Genomic DNA, 22230 nt, shown 5'->3' with positions numbered 1-22230 from the left:
GGCACAATTTGGATCTCATGATGTTCGAAAAAATTTGATAGCCTCCCCCCCCCACCCCACCTGATTGCATGTGTTCATTTTTCAAGAATCTGGAAAATTGGAAAAATTGGTCTAAAATACCTCCAGGAAAAGTCAGGGAAAATCATTTCCAGAAATGAGTGCGGACTGTATACACCCAGTAGAATTATCATCAGAAATCAAATTTTTTACCCATTCCTGGCGCTTCTGACAAGGGAACCTCTTGAGGTGTCACACTTCGATTTGAACAGGACCGCAATTTTTGGAAAGGGCATAGTCTAACACCCCTAAAACCAAATTTTCAGTTGCCCAAGTTCATTTTTCGATTTTTGGCGAATTTTTGAAAATCCAAAATTGACTATTTTGGTGATTTATGCTTTTTTTCAAAAAGTACGTCCTTGATCAGTAAAAATGTTCAAAATAAGTCCTAAAACTTATATTAGCCCCCCAAATCCAAATTTCGCCATTTCCAGCCATTCTGGAGCCTCCAGCGCGATTTTTCAAGTTTTCTAGAATTTTGAATTTGCTCCAGAAGGCGTGAATATGAAGTTGGGCAGCTAAAAATCGAGTTGTATATTACACTCGACCTATTTAACGAGTTATTTATCCACATTTGAGCCGATTTTGAGAGTGACACCTCAAAAGTGGCTTTTTGACCAGATTTCCAGTCATTCTGAAGCCTCCAGCGCGATTTTCAGTTTCTCCAGAATTTTGAATTTGCTTTAGAAGGCGTGAATATGCAGTTAGGCATCGAGTTGTATATTACACTCCACCTGTTTAACGAGTTAATCCGCATTTGAGCCGATTTTGAGAGTGAAACCTCAAGAGTGGTTTTTTGAGGTGTCACTCTCGCTCCAAAACGGCTGGAAATGGTAGGTATAATTTGCTCTCCGATGGTTAGTCCTTGAAGAAATACAGCGATTCGCGCAAATTTCAAAAATTTCCTCACAAACGGTTATCTTTTGATTTTTTGGATTTTTTAACTTTGAAAAAAGCTGGTCAAAAAACCGCTCTTGAGGAGTCACTCCCAAAATCGGTTCAAATGTAGATAAACTCTTTAAACGGGTCGAGTGTAATACACAACTCGATTTTTAGCTTCCCCACTTCATCATATTCACGCCTTCTGGAGCAAATTCAAAATTCTGGAGAAATTGAAAAATCGCGCTGGAGGCTCCAGAATGACTGGAAATGGTACAATTTGGATTTGGGTATTTAATATTAATTTTGGGACTTATTTTGACCATTTTTACTGATCAAGTGTACGTACTTTTAGAAAAAAAGCATAAATCGCCAAAAAAAAACAGTCAATTTTGTATTTTCAAAAATTCGCTAAAAATCGAAAAATGAATTTGGGCAGCTGAAAATTGAGTTTTGGTGGTTTTGGTTTTAGACTCAAGATTCCAAGAGCCGGATTTCAATATTCCAGGGCCGGATTCCAAAACTCAGACTTCAACGTGCTGAGACCCTGATCTTGAGACTTCGAGACTCGGATATCCCTAACTAACAGATTAATCCGCACCCAGTGGCCTTAATTTACTACCCTGGATTTCGAGACTATGAAAAGAGCATTTCAAGACCCAGAGTTCTACATTCTAAGACTGAGACTCTGATTTCAAGCTTACGAGACCCGAATTTCAATACAATGATTTTGGCAATCTGATTTAAAAACTGTCAATTTCAAGATTTCGAGACCCGGATTTCAAGACTATGAAAGCAGCATTTCGTCAAAAATCGAGACTTTTTGATACTTTTGGCAGAAAGCCAGACTTTGATAATTTTAGCAAAAGGCAGGACTTTTTCTTGAGGAGCAATTTTTGGAAATCATGCGAGCTTTTTTGGAATTTTTTACTTACAAAAAAGTATTAATTTTTGAAAATTTTACCATCTTTGGTAGAAAAACGGGACTGACAATTTCACCAAAAACCATAGCGAATATTAGGAATTTCTACAGAAGAAAACGATAATTTTTCGTAATTTTTTGAGAAAAAAATGAAACTTTTTTGTAAATATTTTTCGAAGAAAAGCAAAACTTCTCAGCAATTTCTAAAAGAAACGACTTTTTGAAAATTTTTGCAAAAAAGCGACAATTTTCAGAATTTTGAAAAAGGTGAAACTTCGATAATTTTAGCAAAAGGTAGGAATTCTTAGCTATAATTTAGGCAAATACGTCGCAACTTTGATCTTCAAGAACTTTTGAACGGTTGAAGGTAGAGCTTTCAGTAAACAACCATTTCAAAGAAGATACAATTACGAACATTTCGATGTATTAAATTACCTATATGTGTCCACTCAAAATGTTCAGTAATTTCTGTTTGAAGATCAATATTTACCGCTTGCAGCTCGTTTTCGCAACTTTAAACTTCGAAAACTTTTGAACGGTTGCATGTAGACTGTAGAGCTTTCGGTTATAGCTCATTTTAAATAGGATGATATTCCCAACATTTTGTTGTATTAAAATACGTATGTGTCTACTGAAAATTTCGAGTATTTTTAGTTTAAAGATGACGTACGTAGTATGCAAAAATCAGTGAAATATAAGTATTCATAAAATCGTTATTTTTACGCGAAATGATAAAAATTCAACACCAATCGAATGGGAATTTCATTGTCTTTAATTTAAGACTGCATACAGTTCACCCAAACCCGCGAGGTATACTGGAGAACTGGAGAAGTGAGTAAGCTTGGAAGCACTATAGGCCAGAAAGTAGGAACAGAGAAACAGAGAGCTGAGCAACCAACGGCAACGGTAGTTAGATAGCCCATCAGCGCTTGTACATATATATGGTATTCTGGTATGTGTAGTGTGTGTAGGCTACACTACGGCACGATGCATGTGTCGTCGCACGATGGGTTAATAAACAGCTGCCGGTATTACCCGTGTAGCCGCCCCTTCCGTCCGTCGCGAACCGATTTCTACGACGCGAAGCGATCGCGAGAGAGCCGCCGCAGCCCGCAGTGTAGTTTAGTCGTTAACTAAACCAATGTCGGGCTCAGTTGCCGTCTGTTGTATGTGGTTCTTGTGATCGTGGCTGCTCGTCGTCGTCGTGTAGCCGAATCGAATCGAATCTTCGTTGATCATTGATCGTAGATCAGCGCAATTTTTTTTGAGAGTGTTTTTTTCACCCCTTTGGGTCGCGGTGCGGTGCTGTCGCGGTTCCAGTGTCGCGTGTTTTCGTTTTATTTTGGTTTAGTTTGGTCGAGGAGATTTTGTCGTAGGTAATCATGTTTAACGTTTTTGGTGACATTTTACATCGGGCTTATGTGACCCAGCATAAAATCATCAGCATCGACAACGCGGTCGCCAAATTGCACTACAGATTGACCTTTTGGCTGCTGCTGGCCTGCACCTGTTTGGTGTGCAGTCGACAATACATCGGCGAACATATCAGATGCATTCACGATAAAGGTGTCGCGCCTCACGTCGTCAATACTTTCTGCTTCTTTACGTCAACGTACACGGTAATCAACGACTACAACGTATCCTTTGCTCATCCCGGAGTCGCTCCTCATACCGATAAGGAGAAGATCATCAGGCACGCGTACTACCAATGGGTGCCATTCGTGCTATTCGGGCAAGCTCTGCTATTCTACTTACCTCATTTGATTTGGAAAAGCTACGAAGGTGGCACTATTCGCAATATGGTCGACGGTCTGCAACGTATCTATCTGCGGTCGCCGGACGATCAAGATAGGCAGATTTCCCGCGCGTACGTTTACAGCGTCAAAACGACGCAGAAAATCGCCGCCGATCTGCACAAACAGTTCCAGACCATCAGCAGATTCAGACTGAATCGATACTGGGCTCTGATGCTGGTGTTTTGCGAATGCCTGTACTTGTTTAACGTTATGATGCAGCTCAAAGCTATGGACCGTTTCCTCGGTGGCAGTTTTATCTCGTTGGGTAGACGTCTATGGGCAGCCGAACCAGGTGATAATCCGTTCGAGCAAGTTTTCCCAAAGGTGACCAAATGCGATTTCCATAAATACGGTCCTTCCGGATCGATCCAAGTGCACGACGTTATGTGCGTGATGGCTTTGAACATCGTCAACGAGAAGATCTACGCTATTTTATGGTTCTGGTTCGCCGCCTTGGTGCCGATCACTTTGCTAGGTTTGCTGTGGCGTTTGATATCGTTCGTGTTGCACAACAAAAGCGAAAGATTTAATCACTATTTGCTGAAAGAGACTACCGGCACGAAACTGAATCCGGTAGATGTGGCCATAATTACCAGACAAGCTCGATTCAGCGACTGGCTGCTGCTGTATTATTTAGGATCGAATATGGACTCGCTCTTGTTTACGGAATTACTTCATAATTTAGCCACCGACTTGGAAGAACACAGACAGTCGCCGGATTTCGAAGATGAAAAGAAACCATTGAAAGCAGCCTAGTCATGCTATACGACGACGTGTACCTATCTACATTTTTTTCCATAAAGGTATCTATCTCGGCCTGATTTATTTTTTTTTGTTGTTCTATCGTGTGACGATGGACGTTTCATCGACCATCATGCCAGCTAACATCTCTCGCATGTTTTTCCAATTTATTTATTTATTTTTTATACCTACTATACAACAATTACGAGTGTTTAAGTGATTCCTAAGTCGTGTGATAGTATTTAGATGCTCATTGTTTACTGTAATTTCTGTCTCTTATTAGGTAGATACTAGTTTAGAAGACGAAGACGAGGTCTAGGAGATATTATTCTACGGTGTTTTTTTATTCTTGTTGTGTGATAATATTTTTTTTTGCGACGTGAAACGCCAGTCGCCAATCGCGCCGCATTTCAGTGAAGATGTGTGAGACGATAGGTTATTTATTAGATGAGAATTGAGAATTCCTTTTCACCATCACTACCACCATCGTCCTGTGAGATACTGATAATCGTCGTCGTCGTTATAACGAGAGTAAATTTGAAGGGTTTGAAGAAATATGTAGAAAACGACCAGCTTATTGATTTTTTTTCCTATCCCACCGCGTCGCAGATTGCAACAAGAACGAGGGATGCACCCTCAAAAAATACGAGAGAAGGGTGGCGAAGGGATGTGCATGAAAACCGATTTCATTTCGTCGTCGTCGTAGTTTTGGAAATTAGCCGTCTTTTTCAGAGGGTATCACGGTAGGCCTATTCATCCCTCGCCTTTGTTTGCAAGATACCACCAAATTTACTCGTACTTGCTCCTTATTTATAGGTTCACCTAGACCGTTTCGAAGATTGCCATTTGTGCAGGGTTACGTTTGGTCCTTTTGTCTAACGAGTGATCCGGCTGGATGGCAACACTGCCATATTTATCGATAGTTAATGGAGTAAAATATAAACTAAGTATGCTTTTTTTTTCTATTCTGGATAGTGTGAAGTGAGACTTCGAGACTTTGGCTACTGGATCTTTGTGAATGATGATCAAAACGTGTAAAATGTGTGACTATTCGATGTTTTTTTTTTTTTGCATGAATGAGTGCGAAGGACATTAACAATAGAATCCTGCAAGAATGTCTACCCCAAAATAGTCGTTATTTCGACCCTACTCTTACTTTTCAAACTCCTGCAGGGATTTTTGTTCGTTTTTTTTTCGACCTTGAAACATTCTCGGACCACACCTATGGATTTTATTTTTGAAAGATGAGATGAATGTGCTTTATTTTAGAACTTTCTTTTTACTTTTTCTGTTTTCCTCGCTGTATATCTGATGGGAGTTTTTTTCACGATGATTGGTTCAACATCAAGTATCATCGACTCCTGTTTCTCAGGTATCCATCGATTAAAACAGGGCTACATTAACTGTTTGCACTTTAGAGGGGAGGGGGCATTTTTTGAAAAAATCGTGGTTTTTTCACTCTTGTCGTTACTCAACCTGTTGTGGGACTTTTAGTACTCTACTATGAGCAGTTGAAAATTTGCGAATCGCTTATTTTTTGATAAATTCGAGTTTTGAAAATTTTGTTTTTCTCCAATATTTGGCATTTCTTGAGCCAAGACATCGAAATTCCAGAAACTGGAGAAATTTTGGTACTCATTGGTGCCAATTTTTTGTCGTTATTAAAATTGTCAAAAAATCGAAAAAATTTCGTAAGTTTTTGACTATTTTTCTAGAATTTTCAGGCATCGTAGCGGGTCACTTTTTTTTCACGAAAAGTCACTTTTGGTTACTTTTTTCATCAAAAGGTCTCTATTGGTTATTTTTCGTCCAAAAAGGTCACTTTTTATTGTTTTTTATCAAATTTATCTTTTTTTCACTAATTTTCAAAGGATTTTTTGCAAATTTTCTTCATTAAACAAATTTTAGAATTTTATAAAAAACACAAATTTTTACTTTTCAAATCATCATTTTTTGAAAGATTTTTTTTCTTTTCTTTTTCAAAATCAAGATGAAAATCTATTTTTAATTAAAAATAAACGTACAAAAAAACATTGTTTTTATGCCTCTCGAAATTCAAAATATAAAATTTTAAAAGTCAAAAAATGAATTACCTACTCGTTTTCACATAAAAAAACAAGGATTTTCCTGGGGGGGGGCTGGGGAGAACAAAGTAAGGTTTTCAGGTGAGATATGTATTGTGTCGGTTCGTACTTTTTACTTTTGTTTTTCGATTTTTTGCTCTCTTGAACGCTGGAATACAGAAAAAATTGGTCACTTTTTTCACTAGTCTTTTTTTTTTTTTTTAGAAAAATTGTGCTACTATGCCTGGGAATTTTTGAAATGTGCAATAGGTTGAGTAGCGTCAGGAATCCGAAAACACGATTTTTTCTTTTCTTTGATAGCTCAGTTCTTCCCTTCATGGGCACTTCCGGAACTAAATTATTTTCTGAGTGACTTTCAACTAAAAGTGAAGGTTTCTGATTTGGTCAAAATCTGATTTTTTTTTTGGTTGGGTTGAAAAATCTCCTCCTTCTGCCCCTCGCCTCCTCCCCTCAACCATCGAATTTCAATAAACCAAAAGCTATAGGAGTATTCGAGTGGTCATCAATATAGGTATACTGAATGAGACGTTTAGGAAATTAGGATGTGGAAAAAAAAAGGGAAGATGAGAAACACACGTGTAACTAGAAATATAGGTAGTCGCATGTAGTACGATGAAAAGATGCGGTAGCTACTCGTATCGGCGTTGTTTTTAAATTACCTACGCTGTTACGAGACTGCCAGCGTTAAACTGTGAAAGATTTTTGGAGAGGTCACGATTTTTACTGGAAGAAACGTTCTAGGTTGTTGCTACTGTTCAGCAGCAGAGCCACACGGCCGTCTATTCGAATGCTTCTTCTATTCTTTCTTTATATACTTGGAGAAAGAAGACGAGCGAAGAACTCGAACAGTGGTGCGTGGCTGCTGCAGAGTGTGAGCTCTAACTCAACTTTTGAGGCGAAGATGCATGCGAGAGGACAAATCGTGCCAATAATTGTAAACTTTCCATTGTTATGTGCGGCGTTTTAATTGATGATACAATTAAAAAGCCGGCTCTGGATCGATGGATGTGGCTCTCCTCTCCGTGTTAAAGATCACGATTTATTTTCCACTCGTCTCCGCCCCACCACCACCACTGCAGGTATCCTCGACAACGTCGAATTCTTGGCTCATTCGTCATCGAGTCTGCAGAGCACCACCGATCGAATATACACGAAGATTGGTATCTGGCAGAGAGTTTTTATAAATCAGTCGCATCTCGTATAAATTTTCAGACTTCTTACTTCCTATGGACGGGACCATGACGGGACGTCATCTTGATCAACTGGTAGATCTTCTCTCTCTCTCTCTCGGCAACGTTACCCTCTTTGTGCAAAAATCAAATACCTGCGTGCGTTCTCGAAACGAAGAGCCGAAGAGGTTATTGCTTTTTTACCACGCTTTGGTGGATGTGTTGTTCGTGTATTGAGAAATCTATCTGGTCGTGTTGTTAGGAATTGTGCCAAAAAAAAAAAAATGAACCTCGCTGTCTCTCGATTACAGTACCTATAGGTACATATGATGATTGGATAAGAATATTATACTGTCCGAGTACGCGAGCTTATATAAACTCAAGTGTAGAGATAGGTTTATTAGGTACCTACGTTGGGATATTACCATCAACATATGTTGCCAGAGAGCTGAATACTGAATGTTTGAGGATGTGATTATAGCGGCGTCGCGATTATCGACTAAAATTACCACCCAGATGTAAAAACGGGTTCTCGAGGAAGTAAAACGTTTTCGTTTTCTTCTTTTATTTTTCGCCTGTGTACTCACCTGTGTATGTGTGATTGTGTGAACAGTGAACGCTGAACAGTGTCGAATGATCTTGAAAAAATACGTGTAGATGGACGCGGTGGGAGGTGTAGGCATTTTTCCCGCAACGTTACAGATTCCAGCCTCGAAGGGTAGAGATGTCTATAGGGAATTTAACAGAAACGAACGTGGTCTTTGGTAGAAGGGTGTGTTTCGATTGTATGTACTGAGAAGCTCGTCACTTTACTTGATTAAAATGCTGAAGGGGGAGGGGGGTCGACAAGCCTGCGATGAAAATGTTGATGGAAGTTCACGTTGGTGGCTGTGATAAGATTTTTCATATGCTGGTCATTGGAAAAGTAATTGATAAATTTTATGTGGTTGGAGGTTTCTCCTGAATCCATTTTTGTGGGGCATTTTGAAAGTGCCACTAAAAGTAATTTCAATCGAAAAATTTTCAAAAAAAAAACTGGGAAATGAAAGAATTTTTTGCTGGGGAAGGGGGGGGATGAAATTTGACAATGAACTTTTTTGGTGAAATTCGAAACAAAAAGAGGACTTTTAGGCAGGCAAGGCAAATATCAATGCTTTTTAGCCGTTTTGTCAAAAATGACAACCATTTGATCACCTATTTCATTAAGAAACTAATTCTTGAGAATTTTGACGAAAATACAAATTCCAACTTTACTTTCTGACAATTTTGACTTGAAATGTGAATTTTTTGACAACTTCGGCAAAAACAGAATTTTTTTGGGCAAACAATTTCACCAAAAATGGGCACTTTTTGACAATTTTAACAAAAAATTATTTTTTTTGATAATTTTGGCAAAAATAGACGCTTTTTTTGTTACAAAAACTTTTGAAAAAAAAATCTTGCTCAATTTGGAAGTTGGACATTGATATTTGATAACTTGAAAAAAATGCGATAAATTGTTGATATTAAGTACAATTAGTGAAGCTTTCAAAAACGAAAAAAATTACAAATTTTTGACATTTTGAGTAACATTGAAATGACTTTCAGATTTTAAGTCTCAAAAATTTGAAAAAAAATATGGAAGTTTCCTATTAACGATATGGCTTAATTTTCGACATATTTTTGCCTGCAACTTTTCCAAAAATTGGCACTTTTTGCAACTTTGTCAAAAATTGACAACATTGTTAAAAATTTGAGCTTTCTGACATTTTTTGTCAAAAATTGACACTTTTTCACAATTTTTCCAAAAATTGACATTTTTGACAACTTTTTGAAAACTAGTCACTTTTTGACAACATTTCCAAAAATTGACATTTTCTGACAACTTTGTCAAAAATTGATATTTTTTGGCAACTTTCCCAAAAATTGCATTTTTTTACAACTGTTTCAAAAATTGACAACTTATTCAAAAAATTGATATTTTTGACAACTTTTTGAAAAATTGACACTTTCAGACAACTTTCCAAAAATTGTGGTTTTTTACAGCTTTTTCAAAAATTGACACTATCTGACAACTTTTTGCGTTTTTTTACAACTTTTTCAAAAATTGACAACTTATTCAAAAAATTGACACTTTGACAACTCTTCAAAAAATTGACATTTTTTGACAACTTTCCAAAAATTGACACTTTTTGAAAACTTTTTCAAAAATTGATATTTTTGACAACTTTTTGAAAAATTGACACTTTCTGACAACTTTTCAAAAATTGCATTTTTTTACAGCTTTTTCAAAAATTGACAACTTATTTAAAAAATTGAAACTTTTTGACAACTCTTCAAAAAATTGACATTTTTGAAAACTTTCCAAAAATTGACACTTTTTGACAACTTTTCTAAAAATTGGCACTTTTTGCAACTTTGTTAAAAATTGACATCATTGTTAAAAATTGGAGCTTTCTGACATTTTTTGCCAAAAATTAACAACTTTTTAAAAATTGACTCTTTTTGACAACATTTTCAAAAATTGACAGCTTTGTTGAGCATTGGAGCTTATTCCAAGACTTCAACTTTCATGTTTTATCTTAAGCATTTCGAAAAATGAGCTTCCTGAAAAAAATTTAATTATTCCTACTTTAATTATAGATATACCTTGAAAAATTAGGTATTTTTAAATTCAACATTCAAAATTTGCTTTAAAAATGTTATAATAATCTTATCGAGAGTTGAACTGTTTCAAAATCGCAGGCTCGTATTATGAGAAGGCCACTTGTCCCATACTTCTTTCTTATCTCAGCGTGTTTGGAAATTTCGTATTGATAATGATAGCAATGCGGAAGACTGATAAGTGATAACCATCGTACTGCTGATTCAAATTTTTTTCTTAATTTTCAAATAAAATTCAATACTTAACTAATTAAAAATTGATCTTTTCTCGATCATTTTTTTTACGAAATATTCACAAGGTTTTTTTTTGGTTGAATTGTAGTCATTTTACGATAAAGGTTGACCCATGCATTGTTTGTGAAAACTTGGACCTTAGGTCTATTAATCATAATATAACTCGTAACTTTTTCCTTGGTGAAAATGAAATGGTCGAGTTCTCTCAAGCTATAGAAGTAAATTTTATTACATATTTTCAAAAAGTGGGCAAAAATGGTCGTATTTTCGAGAAAAAGTTTTCGAAAATATGTACCTTGACCTTCCATCGATGTTTATTAGTGATTAGAAAAATAGGTAGATAAGAATCTCAAAAATATTTTCATCGAATGTAATTAATAGAAATTTTTGAAAGGAATTATAGGAGAAGGCGAGGAATTTGAGAAAGGTTAAGAAGACGATAGATAAGTAGGAAATATTTCACATTTCTCGAGTGTTACGAGATTTTAACACCATTTTATTTGTACAATAAGTAGATATATATTTTTTGTATGGTGACCTTATGCACGAGTGCCTAAAATTAAAATATCACTGAAATGCATTGACGTTGCGTTAGCTGAAGGCGATTTTAACTCGATTGCTCATTATGCAAAAGTAAAAATTGAAAAAAAAAGGATATACAAAATGTATCGTGTAAGGCGAATACACGCGCGAATTATTTCTATTTTTTAAATCTTTATTACCATTTTTAATGAATTTTTTGCATTATTGCATTTCTTTTATTTTTATTTTTTTTTAAATGCATTTGTACCTGTAATTTTGTAATTGGACGGATATTTCGTATATATTTGTGTGTTTTTTTTCTCTCATATTCACGTAGTTTGTTGTTTAAATTTGTACGATACCTACTGATTATCTTCTTCTAAATTTACGTACGTACTTCTTTTCGAACGTCAAATTGTAGGTCATTTTTACGTGTATTCAATGTACTTTGGACTGATTCTCTAAAACGTATATGTGAGTTTGATTACAATATATTTACTATATAAGGTACCTGAAGCGAACCTGAGTACGTTACTGTGTGTACCTTACCTATAACTATTTGTTTGTATAAAATGTATGTTGTAATTATGTACACATTTATTTGTATTGTACCTACTATCGTGTATGTATTTATTTTGTATGTATAAAGTGCCTTATCTGATTCGAAACTTGCCTTCTCTCAAGTTTACGTCATATTTTTTAAGATTTTTTTTTCTCTGTACTCAAGGTTAACCTATTTATCAACTTGTGCGATTCGTTTTTAGAAAATTTTTTACTCGTGTACCTATTTTTTATTTCATTTATTTATTTTTCTTTTTTTTTTCAATCGAATATTTATACATTTCGGATAATTATTGTGTACTGTGTAGTTGTGTAATATGGCGAGCTTTGTTTGTTGAAATTGTTTTTAAAATTATAAAAAATTCTATTGTGTTCGACTATTTAATGCAGGCTGGAGTTTTTTTTTCTACACGCGAATTCATTTTCGCTATTTTATGCAACGTTTTTACGCTCGCTGATTTAGAGAGGAAAGCAGTTTTACTAGTTTCGCTTTGCCATTATTTTTTATTATTTTTTTTTCGGTGCAAGTGTGTGAAGTGCAAATATGCTGGATTGCTGGATACATGTGAGCCGGTTGGCTTGAAATTCCTCGGTCGTGGATGCTGGATGCATCTCCCTATACATATAACGTCTTAACTACATGCACGATGCACGCACTGGGCCTAGCTGGCTCGCGCGCGCATTCGAATCGGAATTTGAACGGTTAAAAATGCCATTAAATGAGGCAGCGTGACGCTGTGCCGAGGCATGGCGATGGCAGCGGCGTGAGGCGTGAGCAATTGGCGATGGTTTATTTTTTACAAACAATGGTTCGAGTAATGTATGTACCTACTGGTACTGATATTTGGCAATTAGGGCAGGTAAAAAGTTGGTAGAGATTGAAGCAAGGTAGAGTAGAGGTACATACAGAATGTCTAGCGCGTTGGAATAAAAAAAAATGAAAAGAAGTGGAGGGTATTGAGTTATTTTTAAACGTAAATCCGGTTTCCGATTTAATTAATCGATTAATGAGTCGGTTGTCGACGAAAGAGTCGAGATGTAGCTGCGCCGCGCAACGCGTTTTTTATCCCAATTACGCGGCTGAGCGTTGAAAATGGAAATGTTTACTTATAATGCATCAACCGTCGTGTAAACTGTTGAGGAATTTGTAAACCTATGCGACATCGACATCGACACGTGAATTGATTAGGCTTCAGAGTGTATGTGTGGAAAATACCCGTGTCAGTGGATTTTTATACGGCTCGAAGTTGTTGGTTTGTGTAATCGTATACCTTGCCTATGCCTGAATCGTATTAAATGAAAAAAATTGCAGTTGTCAGATGTCTTGGCTTATAATTCGCGGAATAACAGTTTGCAATAGAGACGAGTGTATTGTTGGTTGGATTCCAAGTCATACAATGGTAGGTAAGAAGCGTAGAAGAGAAGATTTGCACTCAGCGAAAATGCAAGTTATTTGTGTACTTTGTGTGTGACGAGATCAGATTTGTGCATTTCGCAGTTTTAGTGAAAGAAAAAAATTGAACTGTGTTGATATGAATTTATAAAGAATCAACATATCTGAGCAAACGTTGCGAAAATTGCAAAAAAACCTCATGGAAATGTCATGAAAATAGTTGAAATTGATCAAAAATTGATGAAGAAATTTAAAAAATCACATTAAGTTACAAAAAAAATGAATATAAATTAATCAAATAATATTATCGAAATGGAATGGACTCATAAAAAGTCACTCAAATATCATAAGAACATTAAAATGGGCTTGAAAATTGAAATGACATAAAGACACCAGAAAATTACCAAAACTTTATGAGATTTCTCAAAATTGCATGAAAGTATGTCGAACTGACTTCTCATATTATTAAAAATCACCATAAAATAATGAAAAAACAGCTCATTTGATCAAATTGTGAGAATTGCTTTAAAAAGCAGTTAAAATGTCATGAAAACAGCTGAAAACTACTTAGTCCGGCATATGAGAATAGGAGTAGTTGCACCCCCCCCCCCCGCCGATCCTCCGGGTCAACTTTTTTCTTAAAGGAGACATCCTAAGGAACATTTTAAAGCAAACTTGCCCAAAAAAAAGTTGGCCTTACTTACAAAATGGCGGCCATTTTGATTGACAGGTCAGCCGAAATCGCAGATTTTGCGTTTTAACATAGGACTTGCACGAAATTTTTCAAACTTCACAAAGGTAGATCGAAAGATCATGCAAAAATTTATCACATGTCAAAATTTCAAGTGCTGAAGTGCGTTTTTCGATTTTTGGTGAATTTTTGAAAATCCAATTTAGGCCAAAAATGAGGGAAAAAGTCAAAATTTTAACAAATTGACCTAGAAAGCTGAAATTTGGGCCAAACCCATTTTCGACATGCCAAATCGATTGGAAACGGTTTCGACCCGTTTTGAGCAATTCTGGAGCCTCCAGCAAATTTTTGAAACTCGAAATTCCCACAAAATTCTATTAAATTGGAGTTGTAAAGCTAAAATTTATTCTGAAAACTAATTTCGATACCCTACGAAGTACTGCAGGCAAATTTCAAGTGATTTTAGGGCCTCCAGCGACTTTTTTGAAAATTACTGGAGCCTCCAGCAAATTTTTGAAACTTCAAATTTCCCCAAAATTTCATCAAATGGAGATGGAAAGCTGAAATTTACTCCACACTCCAATTATAACACCCTCTGAAGACGACTTCAGGTTGGTTCAAGTCATTTTAGAACCTCCAGCGACTTTTTTGAAAATTACCGGAACCTCCAGTAGGTTTTTGAAACTGGAAATTTCCCCAAAATTTCATCAAACTAAGATGGAGAGTCGAAAATCATTCTGCATTTAAACTAATTTCAATACTCTGCGAAGTTGACTGCTGGTGGATTTCAAGTCGTTTTGGAGCCTCCAGCGACTTTTTGAAAGGTTGTGTGGCGTTTTTTTGAAAAATTAAACTTTCCTAAAAGTAGCTGGAAGCTTCAAAACCATTTGAAACCACCATGAAGTCTGCGAAGTAAATTTCAGCTTGCCAACTCCATTAGATAAATTAATGTTGGGGAAATTTCAAGTTTCAAAAATCTACTGGAGGTTCCAGTAATTTTCAAAAAAGTCACTGGAGGCTCTAAAATGACTTGAACCAACCTGAAGTCGTCTTCAGAGGGTGTTAAAATTGGAGTGTAGAGTAAATTTCAGCTTTCCATCTCGATTTAATGAAATTTTCTGAAAATGTAAAGTTTAAAAAATCTGCTGGTGGCTTCAGGAATTTTCAAAAAGTCGCTGGAGGCTCCAAAACGACTTGAAATTTACCTGTAGTACTTCGTAGCGTATTGAAATCAGTTTTTAGAAAAAATTTCAGCTTTACAACTCCAATTTGACGGGATTTTGTGGAAATTTCGAGTTTCAAAAATCTGCTGGAGGCTCCAGAACTGCTCAAAACGGGTTGAAACCGTTTACAATCGATTTGAAATGTCGAAAATCGGGTATATGCCAAATTTCAGCTTTCTTGGTCAATTTGGTAAAATTTTGAATCTGCGATTTTGGCTGACCTGTCAATCAAAATGGCCGCCATTTTGTAAGTAAGGCCAACTTTTTGTGGGCAAGCTTGCTTTAAAATGTTCTGTAGGATGTCCCCTTTAAGAAAAAAGTTGTCCCGAAGGATCGGCGGGGGGGGGGGTGCAATTACTCCTATTGTCATATATGCCGGACTAACTGAGATTTGATGAAATTCCTACTAACCTGAAAATTTTGTTAAATATTGCATAAACACCCAAATATTGAGCGAGTGACAAAAATTTACGCAAAATTTATCAAATATTATCCGTCCCAATGTTGTTGTTTTTTTTTCAAAAAATCACTCAAAATGTCTAATTATTTTATCAAAAAATTCCAAAAATCTTGCTATTTTACGCCGAAAAATTGTCCCATTTTCAGCAAAAAATATCACTTTTTGCCAAAGAATTCAAAAAATCGTTAGGTACAAATTCTGTTTTTTTTTTTTTTTTTTGCAAAAAATTTTGAAAGATTTTTTCAAAAAAATGTCCAGAAATCTTGCTTTTTGCTAAAAATTTGAGCGTTTTAACAATTCAAAAGTCTCATTTTATTGCCGAATGTCACCAAAAAGTGTCGGTTTTTTACCTAAAAATTGTAAAAAAAAAGTGTCACTTTTCGAAAACAAAGTGCGAAAAAATGTAATTTTATTGCCAATAATTCTTAAAAATACATATCTAATTTTTGTTAAAATGATCAAATTTTCGCTTTTTGGTCAGAAATTTATAAAAAGTTTTTTTTTTGTCAATATTTAAAAGGTCTGCTTTTTGCCAAAAATTGTAAAAAATTTTCGTATTCTGCAAAAATTTCAAAAAGTTGTTGTTTTTTTTGCCAATAATGCCCAAATATATCTACTTTTTGCTAAAATGATCAAATCATTTCCTCTTTTTTGTCAGAAATCGCTGAAAAGTCACTTTTTTATTCATTAATATTTCTTATACGAGTAAAGTTCTGCTTTTTGCATTCGCCAAAAATTGTAAAAAAATTTCGTTTCTTGCAAAAATTTCCAAAAAGCTTTTCAATTTGTAAAAATTGTCATTGTCTTACTTAATTTTGTCGTTTTTGTCGAAAATTCAAAAAGTTTACATTTTTTGCCAACATTTGCCAAAAAGTCTCGCTTTTTTATGGACAAGTTTCGAAATACTCAGTTCACCTTTTTAAAAATGAAAAGACCAGAACATTTCAATTTCTAACTAGTAACTTTCTGATTCTTTTGGTGTCTTTTTTTTCTACATTAAAATGTTTTGCTTGCGTTTTGTTAAGTTTTGGGTATTTTTTTTTTGATTTTTTTTTTTGGTTACAAAAGTTATTTTTTTTGAAAATGTCCAAAACTTGATAAATGTATCTTAGAATTTGAGCAGAATTACGTGATAATTTCATCCATTATAGGTACTTATAAATAGAAATCAATCCAATATAATGGAATGAAATTTTGCAAACAAATGCATGAAGTGTCTGAAAAATTGTGGAGTGTCCATATGATAAAAACGACTGAAAATTGCCAAAAATTGATGAAATTTTAATAAAATTGGGACGAAGTTGGTCACAAATTGCTTAAAGCATCTTTTAAAGTGGACAAAGTATCACATAATTCGAGTAAAATGTGACAAAAATTGAAAGATATCGTTTGATGAAGGGAACAAAGAGTAAAAAATCGATTAGTCAACGTGGTTCATGACTTATGGTTGTTGTGAATCATGAATCACGAATCACAGCATCAAGACTGGGAAAATGATTTGAGCTTTGTAGAAATTTCAACTTTCAAAAATCTGCAGGATGCTCCAGAATTGGTTAAAACAGTTTGGAACTATTTTCTGATCGATTTGGAAGGTCGAAAATGGGGCGAATCAAATATGATTACGTTTTTTCTTATTTTTGACCCAAATTTGGTTTTCAAAAAATTCCCAAAAATTAGAAAAATGGGCTTTAGAACTTGAAATTTTAATTGTTGATGTACATATTTCGAAGTCGAGGATTTCGGGAGTGTGAAAATGTTGAAATTTTACTCATCAGGTTCACCCTTTGGTCAAAAAGAGTAACAAAAGTTTTCAACTTCCTGATCTTGCCGTGTTTTGTATATTTTGAAATAATCGTCCAACAAACGAACAAATTGATAAGTAGGTAGTGACCCTGAAGTTTTTCATTCACTTTAATTGATCCTTCTCGTGTTACGAGTCCTTCGCTGCCACAATTCAGCTAGAAAATTGCATACTCTATAGTACCTAATTAACTATCGAGCTTCGAATTTCGCACGAGCACGTTTCTGTGTTCTGAAAATACAACGAAATCGAGTGTAGTGCGGTTCTTAGCATAATTTCTGTGCTGTTATTACCTGTGTACCTATACCTAGGTATACCTGGTGGATTTTTTGTCTAGCAGAAGAGACGGTAGCCAGGATGATTAACGCGTTCGTATTCATGGTACATAAATTATACGACGACGACGACGACGACGACGAGAGTACCGCTACAGATTACTCTTAATTCATCGACTCATCGGCCGAGCTACTCGCACTAACCGATAATCTTTATGAATCATCGAATTTTTTTTTTTCATTTTCAATTTGGGTTGATGGCCGACAGGTTTTAGAAACCATTAAGTCACGATTCGATCGCGGCTGATTTTGAAATCATCTACGGATGTGGCGTTTGCTTCGTCGTGGCTGGCATGTTACGCCATACGTACTCGTACATGACGAGCTTTTTGCAGCAGCGTTCCCTTCCTCTCTTCACCTTTGCCCGGCAATTCTCTTCTGTAATCGCGAATATTCGATATTGTTCGATGATTTTTCAATCAGTCGACAATTATAATAATTTTTCTTCCTGAAGTTAGCTAATATCGTAGTGTAATAGGTACAAGTAATACCTGCTACGAGTAGGTAGGTATATCGACTGCGTAAATGTTGATGGAAATGAGGCCATGAAATTTCAATACCAAGTACTGCAACTCGAAAGCATATGGGACAAGACGATGATGCTGATCAGTGATCTCATAGTCCGGCAAATGGCATATATGGAGTAATTCCCCCCCCCCCCCCCCGGGTCATAAATCCCGTAGATTTTGCTTTCCAAGCGAGGACTCGTAGCACAAAATTATTTGAACTCTGGACAAAGCTAGATCGAATGGTTCGAAAATGCGATGATATGTTTATGAAATTGGAGCAAGTCTCGAAAGTCTACATGTGCGGTATTAAATACTCCAGCCTATAAGCGAGTATGATGTGGAAAAATTCGTTGTCATATTGTCCGTTCCTGTACCTAGTGGGACCGAGACCGAGTTGATCGGTGAAAAAAAAACCTGTTAATTAAGACGATCAACTATTCGGAATGAGCCAAGATCTGAGAAGTAATTTATATATGTAGTGGTCATCAAAGATAACTATCTCCTAAGTAGCCCAATGCCCAATGTTGCTAAGCGTAAGCTACTCTATAAAGAGATACAACCGTTCGTTGTGGTTTTAACAATAAGCAACGCCTCACAGTTTTTCTGTCGAATGCCGCATAGATGTGTGATGTGATCATGTGTGTAGTGTAGAATACGTGTATCTGTTCTGTTGTATATAAGTACGTGCTCGTCTGCCAGTGCCCGTTTACAGTTTATTCATTTAAATTGAATCAATGGCGACATATTTTTCTACTTAGGCATCAAAGTTGTAAATTGAAGTACAGTAGCCCAACGAAACCGGTGGTTTCTGGTTTAATGGAAAGTTATTGCTTTATAGAGATACTTACCTGCCTAGTGGTGCCTCTGCCTATGTAGTAGAAGTGGTATACCTATTACCTACTATACTATATTGTGATGTGTGCGATGAAACAGGATGCGATGTGGATGTACATTTTACACTACAGTATATTTTGAACCACTCGTGTTATGGTGGTGTCCTGCTTCCTGCTGCCTATTTAAAAACATATCGGTTGTATTTTAAATTTTTTCATTTCGAATAGATACATGGATACAAAATTACAGTATTGTGGCTAGATAACCACCTTAGTAGATGAGTTGATGCGGGTTGAAGGGATAAGGTGTGGTTGGTGATGTAGAAAGTATTCCAATGTGTTGATAATCTGACAGGAAATATTTTGAACTCGCTGCATTTGATTTTGAACGAAACCTGCAAAGCTGGATCGAGAGAGCGTGTCCTGACCTCCCACGCCCCCCCCTCCCCTGGTATCCAAAGTTTGGCGAATTTTTGTAAATTTTAAAAATTCAAAAAAGTTGATTTGCACTGAAGGCCTGTCAAAAATTTTCAAGACCGCGAATTTCATGACTTGGATTTGAAGACCTCAATTTCGAGACTCCAACAACAACAGCTGATTTTCAGAGTCCGTGGCCAACATTCCAAGGTTCCTTCGAGACGCGAAGTTCAAGAGCCCACGACCCTGATCCCAAAACCATGATTTTTTTCGAGACTACAAAGCCTGGATTTTAGAACCCGACGTCAAACATTCCGAGACCCCTACGAGACCCGCAGCTCAAGAACCCACGGCCGCGGCACTGGTCCTAAGACGATGTTTTTAGGACTGACATTTGAAGGCTCTGAGGCCCTGACTTCGAAACATGCATTCCGAGACTCATTTTACAAGATATCGATTTGACGACCCTCCATTTATAGAATCGAAGACCCGAGTTTCAAGGGTCTGCAACCAGCGTTTCAATACCCGCAGTGCAACATTCGAAGACTCTACGATCCTTCATAATTTTGGGGCTCAGATTTGAAAACTTTCGATTTTAAGACTCTGAGACCAGCATTTTAAAACTCGGAGTTCAACGTTCCGAGACCCTGATTTCGAGACTTCAAGACCTCGAGACCCTAATTTCAAGGCGTCGATCTGAAAACGTTGAGACCAGAATTTCACGCTCCTGATTTCAAGATTCCGGGACCCACACTTCACGACCTGGATTTCGCAACTCTATCAAGGTTCCGATGTGGAGACCCTTCGGACCGCCAATTTCAATATTTCAAGACCTGGATTTCCACGTTCCAGGGACGGATTTAAAGACCCGGACTTCAACGTCCTGAGGCCCCGGTTTTGTGAGACTCCGTGACCCGGATATCCAAAACTTTCAGATTAATCAGAAGTAGCCCCCCGTGACCCTAATTTATTACCCTAGATTTCGAGAATATGAGACGAGTATTTCAAGACTCAGCGTTCCACATTCCAAGACTGAGACTATGAATTCAAGCTTACGAGGCCCGAATTTCTAGAAAGTGATTTTATGACTCTGATTCGAAGACCGTCAATTTTAAGATTTCGAGACCGGGATTTCAAGACTATGGAATCCGCATTCCAAGATCCTGATTTCGAGACTCTGAAACAAGCATTTCAAGACCTGGAGTTCAACATATTGAGACCCAAATTTCAAAACAGCGATTTGTTACTAGGCCCGGATATTGAGATTCTGTTTTCAAGACTTCGAGATTTGGGTTTCACAACTTTCTGAGACCAGCATTTTAAGATCTAGATTTCAACATTTCAAGATCCATATTTCAAAACCCTGTGTCTGTGATTTCGAGACCGGGATTTTGAAACATTGATTTCAACACTCTAAAAGAAAACCTGAAGAAAAAGTTTCATTCGTAATCTTCTGTCCAGAGCTCATACTTAATTTTTTTCAAAAAAAAGTAACTTAGGTAACCAAACAAGTATGTACTTGTAACTTGTAAGTACCCAAAAATGGTACAAATATGAGCAGAAAATTTTAGTACGAGTAGAACTTTTGGGTGATTTTTGACAAAAAATACACGATACTTTGTTTCTGTCGAAAAAGTGAGACTTATTTCGCAATTTTTCATTGAAAAGGCGAGTGATTTTGTCAATTTTTGGCAAAAAGTAAGACTTTGGCAAGTTTAGCAAAATGCGAACCTTTTTCTAATTTCTGGGCAAAAAAAGTAGTTTTACATCGTTCAATTTCGACAATTCAAAGGCGAGACTTTGATAATTTTCGCACAAGACAGGATTTCTCATCTAATTTTGGCAAAATATCTGAAACTTGTTACATTACTCAAACTTTCTCAGTCAAGTCGGTAAAATTTCGACTTTTATTCATTGTTGGCCCTAATTTGATTTTTAAAAATTGACCAAGGTTCGAGAAATGCATTTCAGCCCGTGAAATTTCAGCAGCAGGTCACAGTCCCGCATATGACAATAGGAGTAATTGCACCACCCCCCCGCTGATCCTCCGGGACAACTTTTTTCTTAAAGGGGACATCCTAAGGAACATTTTAAAGCAAACTTGTCCAAAAAAAAGTTTGCCTTACTTACAAAATGGCGGCCATTTTGATTGACAGGTCAGCCGAAACTGCAGATTTTGCGTTTCAACATAGAACTTGCAGGAAATTTTTCAAACCTTACAAAGGTAGATCGAAAGATCATGCAAAAATTCATCACCTGTCAAAATTTCAAGGGCTAAAGTGCGTTTTTCGATTTTTGGTGAATTTTTGAAAATCTAATTTAGGCCAAAAATGAGGGAAAAAATCAAAATTTTACCAAATTGACCAAGAAAGCTGAAATTTCGGATATACCCTATTTTCGACATGCCAAATCGATTGGAAACGGTTTCAATCCGTTTTGAGCAGTTCTGGAGCCTCCAGCAGATTTTTGAAACTCGAAATTCCCACAAAATGCCATCAAATTGAAGTTGTAAAGCTGAAATTTATTCTAAAAACTAATTTCAATACGCTACGAAGTACCGCAGGTAAATTTCAAGTCGTTTTGGAGCCTCCAGCGACTTTTTGAAAATTCCTAAAGCCTCCAGCAGATTTTTGAAACTTTATATTTTCACAAAATTTTATCAAATGGAGGTGGAAAGCTGAAATTTACTCTACACTCCAATTTTAACACCCTCTGAAGACGACTTCAGGTAAGTTCATGTCATTTTAAGGCCTCCAGCGACTTTTTTGAAAATTACTGGAGCCTCCAGTAGATTTTTGAAACTTGAAATTTCCCCAAAATTTCATCAAACTGAGATGGAGAGTCGAAATTCATTCTGCAACCTACTTTCAACACGCTACGAAGTTGACTTCTGGTGGATTCTAAGTCGTTTTGGAGCCTCCAGCGACGTTTTTTTGGAGAATTGAAATTTCCTAAAAGTA

General features: G+C 36.3%; 1 protein-coding gene and 1 long non-coding RNA gene across 2 annotated transcripts in view; both read left to right on the top strand.

The window, feature by feature from the left end:
• The window catches only part of LOC135838067 (uncharacterized), a 131255-nt gene that overhangs the window by 22341 nt on the left and 86684 nt on the right, over window positions 1-22230 (top strand). The gene's annotated exons all lie outside the window — the stretch shown is intronic.
• Inx7 (innexin 7) lies at window positions 2856-11988 on the top strand. The gene has a single exon (XM_065353595.1). It carries the CDS (start codon window positions 3241-3243, stop codon window positions 4408-4410), a length of 1170 nt encoding a protein of 389 aa, XP_065209667.1. The 5' UTR covers window positions 2856-3240; the 3' UTR covers window positions 4411-11988.

Source organism: Planococcus citri, chromosome 2 (assembly GCF_950023065.1).
Source record: "Planococcus citri chromosome 2, ihPlaCitr1.1, whole genome shotgun sequence".
Lineage (NCBI taxonomy): Eukaryota > Metazoa > Arthropoda > Insecta > Hemiptera > Pseudococcidae > Planococcus > Planococcus citri.
The sequence above is the reverse complement of the archived record's forward strand: the minus strand, read 5'-3'. Positions and strand labels throughout refer to the sequence as shown.